Here is a 9664-nt window from a genome sequence, read left to right as displayed (position 1 = left end):
AAGGATACACCACCAGTTCTTATTGAGAGTGCTTGACCACAGCAAAGAAGCAGATGATACATACAAGAATTAAAAACAAAATCCAGTAAGGCAGTGAATGACTCGCCGTTGCGTTGCTGTTTTAGATAACACAGTGCAACGTAATCAGAATATCCCCCCTAAGGTGCAGATGAGCAGCTTCATTCGGATACAAAAAAGAAGGACGGCAGATGAAAGAAAAAGAGGAAAAAAGAAAGTCCTTACTGAAAATGCGTAACACGTGTTGCTACATCAAGGAAAAAGTGTGCAAACCATTCAAAGTATTTACAAAAGAAAAATAACTTGCATTGAGTAATGAACATGGTCTGTTCCTCAAATGATGACCTATATAAATAATGACACATAACCTATTACTGGTGGCACACCAATGTTTGGTACAGGATTACTATATAGGTTTAAACAGACCAGAGAAACACGATATCTACAAGAAATAGAGCTCTGACTACTACAGAACTTGCTAAGGTCAGTCAGATTAGTCTATAGCTTCTTAGGTTTGGAGACGATCGGACTGGCTGACAGAATCCTTCCTGTCTGCAAGGCTCTGAATAGACGTTGGATGGATGAGGTTTAGCATGACCTCAGACCTACTGGTGGATGACATACATGTATAGTTCACTTCCGGTAGGTCACATGTGGCTTCCTGGGGCCTTGATGGCCGCTGCTTCTTGGAGCCAATAGAGGTAACAGAGGTGAAGACAGAAATGAGCCTCGTGTGGTACTTCGTCCTGATGACCCTGGCTGAGCGGTACAGGTCTCCGATGAAGCAGTAACAGAAGGGATTTAGGCTGGAGTTGGTGAGGCCCAGCCACTGGGCAAAAGGTCGAAGCTGCAGCAGCCACGGGGGCGGATGTAATACTCGGTCAATCCACAAGTCGGCCACGTAGAGCGGCAGCCAGGAGATAGCGAATAGAAGGACCAAAGCCACCACCATCTTGGCGATCTTCTTGCGGGTTTTGAGGCGGGCTGTGTACATCACCTGGCTACGGGAGTCACTAAAATTGTGGGGCATGTTCCACAGCCTCCGTCCTGTCAAGAAGCCCACGGTAAGGTTGAAGGTCACTGGGAGACAGTAGAGGGCTACGAAGAGCACAACATTGTAGGCTTGCTTCAGTCTCGCCTGAGGCCAGAGCTCTCTGCAGATGGGCAGCACAAAGGGCTGGTCCTCCATTAGGAGGATCTCATCTCGCTTATTCATGAAGATGAGGGGTGAACAGATCCCTGAAGACAGGACCCATACCACAACGATGGTCCAGAAGATCTTCCTCCAGGTTATGAATGACCGAGCATTCAGAGGGTTTTGGACACTGTAATACCGGTTGATGCTGATAACAGTTAAGCTAAGGACGCTGGCCGACACAGAAACGGCCTGGGTGAAGGGCACTGCGCGGCAGAGGAAGTCCCCGTACACCCAGGCAGTGTAAATCGTGTGGCCAAGGGTGATGGGCATGCAAACACACACCACCATGAGGTCGCACACAGCCAAGTTGACCAGGAGGCTCCGGGTGGTGCTGACTCCTGGAAGCCTCTTGCTTCTGCGGCTGCTGAGCACCCAGATGGACATGACATTTCCAACAAAGCCCACGGCGAAGGAGAGTGCGTACATGACGGTGAGCGCGATGGTGGTAGGCTCACGGATGGTCAGCAGGATCAGCCGTTCCAGTTCGGCGCGCTCGTGCAGGAACGAATCCCTGCTCGTGTTCTCTGCTCGGCCAGAAGATCCGTTCTCGTACGACAGCAGATGGAATAGGTGCAGCTCTGACGAGTGGTGCTCAAAAGACACATTCATCTCTGTTTGGTTGGCGAGGTCCTCCTCAGTGACAAGAATGATCACATATTCACTCCAAACAGAACTGAGAAATGAGGATGATTATCTCCTACATCACTTTCAAGAAAGGTCATCTATCCCTCGAATATGTAGAATCTGTCCAAATTAAGATGACAATCGATTATTTTCTCCTCCGCCTGTTTATATTAACATTAATGCATAATTGATCGATTAAACTTCAATACCGCAGAAGAATTGTTAAGCCTGAACTTGTTTAATAATGTGTAAACTGCAATGTACAGAGCCCATAAAGAGACAGGGTTGTAAAATATTATTTCTAAGCAGTTTTGCGCTCCCTCGCAATTTTAGATGGAACGCAAATGGTTTGCGATTTAATGCAAAACAGTTTCAAGTTATATTTTCTAGCCCTGTCTTTTATGGCCTCCGTAGTATTGTTATCTAAACTTTTTATTGACGCACATTGACATGCCTGGTACTCAAACGACATGCTATCAGTTTTATTTGAAACATTATTAATAGTAGTTTGTAGTATCTTGTTCCATTAGGACGTCTCAATAATTCTAAATTATTCAAAATTTTAAAATTTTGCACCAGAAATGAATGTATTCGTGAACAGAGATAAAGAGATAAAATATCGATTTACAGACGAATCCTAATATTTAGGATTAGGCACATTCTTAAAAAACAGACCGCCAGTCTAAAACGTTTTTGCCCGCTGATTAAAATCACATTTTCATAGCCTTAATCTCTCCCACTTTATCATATTCAAAAATGAATAATTTACAAATAGATAATCACTTGCCTTTGACTTCATCACAGTGATCAGAATGCGGCGAAACAAAAGGGTGATAACACTCCTGTCCCAGGAGGTGGTCGAGTTACTCTTTTTGGCCGATTTACATTAAATGTAGGAATAAACCTACGGGGCGACACGACATGTCCACCTGCTCGCAAGTGAAGAGTGACTGCGGCTCTTCAAACCCGGCAAGAAGCTGATGAGCCGGGAGCCCCAGCGCCAGATGCTGAGTCAAATCCCGATGCACTGAGCCGCAAAAGCGGCGACTCCAGGTGTTTCTTTCCCTGCTGCAGAAATGTGACTCACATGTGTATCAGCGCCGACGCTTTCTATTGAAATTAATTCATAACTGTTGCAGCCATACAATTAGATAAATACGATGTGCTAGACTGGGACTGGGGATGTGAAACGGTAAGGGAGTTGATGTGCTGGATTTTATTAAAACTAACGTTACACTGGTAAGGTTTGACCATAAATGTGAATTTAATTGCGGGCGATCTGAAAATGTCTGATAATCGATTTGTCTATAATTGTTTAACATGTGCGAATAATGTACACCATACTGCGTGCTATTTTTATTTATTTTGTTTCCTGTTAAGGATTCTTTTGGGACACTGAGACTTGAAGACAATTGCATTAGCCTATGTAACATAATTCGTCTAAAAAGTGGACAAATATACAGATAGTATCCATCCATCCATCCATAGGGTCGAAATATGGGAATACATACAACTGTATTTCTAAATTGGTGCTATATTCCAATTAAATTAATTAATGTTAATAAGTAGGTTATAGCTCTGCCTAACACTGTACTTCCAAACTATTATATTTAAGACAAAGAATACGAGCCCAAAACACTGTACACCTGTCCACACTGTAGTGTATGTGTGTGTAGTGTTTATATATTCCTATATATTTAACAAAATGTCGCCAAGAAAAATTCTCAATGCACAATGTCAAGAACATGGATGTCAACCTGTAAGTACGTGGACAAACCGTGGCTAGACCCGTCTGTGGCTAAATGTTTTAGCTAGAAAAAGATAGATATGCTGGCTACGTTTTAAATACCATGTTCGTGCATGGTAAAAAAATGACCTTTAATTAAAATATTCCGTCAGAATTCACCATGGTGTTGACATTTGGTCAACAATCAGCGTATATGTACAAGCTGCAAAAATCTCTGTCGAAAGTGAGAGTGGCAGGCATTCATAGTGATATGAGTACAATTAATCAGTGGTAACAGAAGAATTAATGGTATCCTGGAAAAATGGGACTTGAGAACTCTGGATTGCCGGTCTGTTTTCCCTAAACACGTCATAGCTTAGAAGGAACATCTCAAAACATCAATCCTTGTAAATTTCTCACCTATCTCTAAATATACACATATATCTGCATAGGCTCATAAGGCGTTTTGAAATATGTATTTTTTTTCTCTCCTGGTTTTTCCACAAAAGATAAAAACAAGGGAGATTGTGTCGGTTCACTTTATTTAAATGCTTTTTGTATGTGTTTTGGAGTTATCAGTTTTGGAAAAGTTACAAGATGCTGTTTTGGACGTGATATTTTAAAGAAATGTAAAACATAATATTACACTCATGCATATTAAACTCACACGCAATCAAGCGTACTTAAAAAAAAAAAAACTAACAGAGAACGAATAATCTAGTATAAAAATCACAGCCTAATTTGTTAAAGAACCATTATGGCCATTTAGCCTAATTCCTTCGGGTAGTTGTTTTACTAAAACGGTTTTTTAGTGATCTCCAGGGAGGAGATATTCACGTCATTGACCACCTGAACCTTAGTGATAGTCTTCAGGTCTTCAACGCGATGCTTGTACTGCATGATCTTTCCCTCGTCGATGTACACGTGGAAGCTTTCATTATCCGAGTGGATTTCAATCTAAGAGGGAAGGGACGTTTTCAAGGTGAGTCATATGACCTGGGACATCAAACAGACGCTGTTTTCAAGATGATACTGCGCCTGCCTGTCTGGAGCAAGCATAGTACCAGTCTAATTATAGAAGGTCCTATTCCACTTTTACCCATAGGAACCTCCGTCATACTATATCGTTGGCGACTTTCACTCAGACTGCAATCACGCAATTACTGATTATTAAGAGAAAGTGTCTATCCACGACTGCTAAGACAATGGACAGGTCGTCTGGAGCTACAGCTACCTGAAAGGGCTCCTCTGCCGCGAAGGGGAAATTGCTGCAGCGCTCCTCCTGTCCCCAGCGGCTGCGCGTGAAGGAGTTGCACACGATGTGTGACTCCGCGAAACGGGGGTTGAAGTGGAACGCTATCCCACCATCTCCATCGCACATAAAATTGATTTCAAATCTGGGGGGGGGGGGGGGGGGCGGGGGGTACAGTATGAAGGGGAAGCATTGAGAAATGGATGAAAAGCAGATAGAAATTAGCAGGGATAATCCTATTATTAGGCCAGCTGCAAGTAAGCGAGTCTGGACTATAGGTGTCGGTCATATTCAGGCGTATATTTAAAGCGCATAAGACATTTTTCTTTATACAACCGGTTTTGGAACTGCGCATTTCTGTCACATATAGGCTACTTTGCACACACTGACATTTCATCTGAAAGTGAAATCGGCTGCTTATTTTTAAAGGCAAATAAATGAATACATTTCCATTGCATTACTTTTCCAGAGCAGGATTTCCAGAAGAGACATGTGCTTCGTTTTTCTCTCAAAGTTTCAAAAGCACACTCGTTTTCCTGGGATCGTCCCGATTCATTTTATTGATAACAAAATTTAGTTATGTGTTACCCCGCTGATTTTAGACAATTTTCTGGCCAAGTCATTACAACTCACGTCACACTCATGTAATCTCCAGCCTTATAGTTTTCTCCCAAAATGACATGTTAACTCAGTGACAGAAGAAATTTCCATTATAGCTCAATGCTGTAGCTGACAGTTAAATCCGACAGCTCAGCGAAGCAGAAGGCGCAGGAAGCGCGGGGCTCTGATGGTGCAGAACGGGAACGACGGGATTGACTTGCGGCTTCTGCAGGACCTCGGGAGATTAACAATAAGCAATGAATCGATTTCTGCCTGGCCCTAGTCGATCTTATCTTACAACCCAGAAAGGTTCAGCTAGAATATTTTCATTTTTAAAGCTAACGCTTTGGTTCAAAGAGACATACAAGTGAGACAAATAGCACATAACAAACACGAACCTGCCGAGGACTCGACTAGACATACATAAAATACGCTAATCTTCGGGTGATTTCAAAAGAAAGCTAATTAAGACGCCGTATTTCATCTGCAGGCCCCGTATAGTAGTTTAAATCCTTCAAAATACAACATTACATTTTATTAAATATGGACGAGGCAATATGTCCACAACATTCAATATTAAAGAAAATATGGTAACTCACTTTGTAAATATTTGTGTTTGCTGTACTCATTTTCATTCATATACTGGTTTTGGAAAACCGTTTCTGACAATGAATTCATTAAAGATAATTAAGTGGGTTGTTTTAGGGATGTCATGGCTGAGCTTTTTGGTGGTTATACTTTGTCTCGATTACGGCATTTTTTCAATGCTGACACTCCATCCATTTTCTGTACTCGCTTGGTATATGTAGGCAGTCTATCCCAGAGCTATGGGCACAAGGCAGGGAATAACCAAGAATGGGGTTCCAACCCATTACAGGTCACACCATACATACCTACATAGAGTTTGACGATTTGATAACTCCAATGAAACTTTGCCTGTTTTTGGCCTCTGGTGGGGTTTGGACTGGAGAAGGTGATGTAAACCCCGTGATGACATGGGGAGAACATGCAAAATCTGCACACGTAGAGCCAGGCCAGAGACTCAAACCTTGGTTTCCAGAGGTATGAGGCAACAGTGCTGGCTACTGTGCAACCATGACACCCCCCATAACGATAGTCCATTAAGGAATTAAATTTAAAAAAAAAAAAAAATGGAATATTAATCCATCCATCCATCCAACTTCTTATCCAGGACAGGGTTGTGGTGAGAATTTAGTTACTGAAACAGAGATTACATGAGCCCTGCATGTTGTCTGATTTACAAAGCAGTTAGTACAGGTTGTTATTCTATTTCAGAAACACAGCGACGTCTCTGGAAGCTGCCCAGCACATGCAGGGCAGGACACTTACTTGCTGGCATCGGAAGGAGGCTCCCCTTTAAGGATGACACTCCATCCAGGGCACAAGCCGTCAGGGCAGGAAGCCTCAAACTAAAGACAGAAAGAGAGAAAACAGACAGGCTTTGAAAAGGCAAAGTACTCCGGCATTTATGCAGGGAACGGAGTGTGCAGTGACAGCTCTGTGACCCTGGAACGGCGAACTCTTATTATTTTATTTAGCCTCACCCACACATGACGGGGCACACGATGACGAAAAGCTACATTTCTATAACCGGATATGTAGTGCCAGCCAGCTCAATTCACAGATCTAAGTCGATGCGCAGTTAGCTACAATCTTTAAACTAATGTTACTTAAAATTTTGCACGCAGAACACAATTTAAAATTAACGGAAATTGTAAAAAGAAAAAACATTCTACAGTGCTTCAGTCTGAGCACCAGGACCTATACTCAGTGATTAAATACCAAAAATGATAATTGATGTAATGCACTTAGGACAGTCGTGCTTTACAGTCCTGTGTAACCGAAATAAATGGGATGGTACACAAGTCCAGATTCATTTGCAAAAAACAGAAAAAAAACCTCGATTTTATGATTAACACAGCTGAATACCCAGAGGTAGACCTCTTTAAAATGAGTTAAACTGTGACTGTCTGTGTTATATATGTTACAGCGGGGCATCACTAAGGAGGAATGATCCACACAGTGACTGTCAAAAAAACTGGGTTTATTAACAAACAGAACACAGATGGAGAACCAGAAAGTAAAGGAACCATGAGGGTTCAAAGCAAAGGAGATAAAACAGGAACTAACTAAAACTAATCACAAGGGAAAACACTAAAACTGGGGAGACATGTGGGAACCAAGCCAGGAGTAAAACACTAATGGCATAGGAACTAACACACAGTAACAACTGCAACTGAACACCAGTAACATAGAGCAAACAGCCACAATGACTGACTAAGGAACAGAACTAAAGCAGGCACTGATGACAAAGGCTAACGAGGGGCAGGTGAGCGCTACTACAAGCTAGGGGCAACGAGGAGCAGGTTAGGGCTACTACAAGCTAGGGGCAACGAGGAGCAGGTTAGGGCTACTATAACCTAGGAGCAGCAGGTGAGGACAATAAACAGATACAGTAAAGGTTCAAACACTAAGGGAAACTGAAACCAGGAAAACCAAATGAACAGGGAACATGGAGCAAAGAACAAGGAACTGTAACAGAAATACCTAAATACACATGAAACCAAGAGAATGACGAACAGTGACTGAGCACTTAGCCCATTAAGCCAGTACGGTAACAAACTGGACGGCCAGCAAAAACACACGGGACAGGGCCAGATGGGCACCGACCCTGTCAATAAACACACACACAGACACACACATGCACAGGTTAGGTATCTATATCTTTGTGGAGACTCTCTCCTAACAGTTGGTTTTTCGATGCACTATAGGTAAATTTAATGGAAGAGGAAAATTCAACATAATGGGAATTACTTCCTGATAATGATCTCAGAAGATGAGAGATGGCTTTTGGCACCTTGGCTGACCTAGTGGAGAAACAGACCAGATATGAGGCTGCGTTTTTAACAGGTTCTGACTCATTTTTCCTGCACCTCATGTGCCTGGAAGTTCTCATGAGTATCTGATTAAGTGCGGGAGCTTGTCACCCTCCCTGCTTGCTGGAGAGACGCCCTAGAAGCATGTATACTTCCCACATCATGCTGGCATCCCCATGGTAAATTGACAGCTATTACTCCTGATCAAAGTATTCATTTTGAATCGCCCTAGAAAACAATAATCGTCCATTGAGATTTTCCACTCATTTTCTTACATTTTTTTTCTACATTTTGTGTCAATGCCTCTGTATTTAGTTATATTCTGTTAGCCTATTTTAATTAATTTCTATCTTTGGAATAGACCTTCTATGTAAATTAACTGTCCCAATGAATCTGTAGGATAATCAGAGCCAATGTATGAAATAAAACAATGTTTTAGTTGCACATTCTCAGAGGAGGATTTAGATGATAATGGATAAAGAAGTGTGTGTATACAGTATGTCTGTCTGTGTGTATGTGTATGTGGGTGGGGCATCGACTAACAGCTTATCCCAGAGAAAAACTGTTAACCCTGATTTCCAAGTTTAAATGCAGATACTGTGTTATTTGTTTATTCCATCTATACATAAACCCCTTTTGTTACAAAATCATCTTGCATTTCAAGCACTACCTTGTTCATTTTCATTGAAACAGGCGCAATTTAAAGACTGAGATGGAAAAGGCTTCCGAGACCAGGTCGTGTACATAAACTCCAGAGAACAAAGTGATATCATGATTCTCATTAACATGCGGAAGGATGGATGATAACTGCTCCCTTATTAACCCCACGAGAGGTTCTGGAGAAGCTAGGAGAGCACTCAGGAAAACGTGGAGAGCAGGGCAGCTGCCCAGCCAGCTCAGTATGCCAAACGCATGCAGAGAAACACGTTTCTGCTGCCCCGAGTCGCCCCAGGGGTATCATCTTACCCTTAATGTCATTTTCTCCCCTGCTTCCTGGTCCGGTCCCGGGACTCCGGCTGCTGTTGCCAGGGGCTCCGTCACGCTTTTAAAGCACAGGCCACATGAGACACTCCCCGCTTTATGGGGATGAGGGCAGTGAAAGGCCACTGCAGAACTCTGAGCCAATCCCGGGTCCAGCCTGCTCCTATGTGCGTACACTGGCTTTGTTGGGGGGGTTAGTAAACACTGTCCCCACATTCTTTAGTTGATTCACCCATGAATCACCTCTGCCTTACACTATACCTCAGCTTCATCATGCTGTGAGGCACCAGCCAACATGTCCTCCTTCGGCTTGTATTTGCTTGCCAGTTGCTATAACTGTCAAATTATTAGCTGGCGTCTACCTTCTT

General features: G+C 42.7%; 2 protein-coding genes across 2 annotated transcripts; both read right to left on the bottom strand.

Annotated features, from left to right (window-relative positions):
- Positions 1–526: 526 nt before the first annotated feature.
- Positions 527–1825, bottom strand: LOC125718435 (gastrin/cholecystokinin type B receptor). Its single transcript, XM_048992288.1, has one exon. The coding sequence runs from the start codon at positions 1823–1825 to the stop codon at positions 527–529; it is 1299 nt and encodes a 432-aa protein (XP_048848245.1).
- Positions 1826–4105: 2280 nt separating this feature from the next.
- grifin (galectin-related inter-fiber protein) lies at positions 4106–9369 on the bottom strand. Its single transcript, XM_048990308.1, has 4 exons — positions 9282–9369; positions 6769–6848; positions 4801–4963; positions 4106–4523 (listed from the first exon to the last, which is right to left on the bottom strand). The coding sequence occupies exons 1-4, from the start codon at positions 9291–9293 to the stop codon at positions 4362–4364; spliced, it is 417 nt and encodes a 138-aa protein (XP_048846265.1). The 5' UTR covers positions 9294–9369; the 3' UTR covers positions 4106–4361.
- Between the last annotated feature and the right edge of the window lie 295 nt (positions 9370–9664).

This window comes from Brienomyrus brachyistius, chromosome 22 (genome assembly GCF_023856365.1).
Source record: "Brienomyrus brachyistius isolate T26 chromosome 22, BBRACH_0.4, whole genome shotgun sequence".
NCBI classification, from domain to species: domain Eukaryota; kingdom Metazoa; phylum Chordata; class Actinopteri; order Osteoglossiformes; family Mormyridae; genus Brienomyrus; species Brienomyrus brachyistius.
Note: the sequence above shows the minus strand (reverse complement) of the source record. Positions and strands in the feature narration are given on the sequence as shown.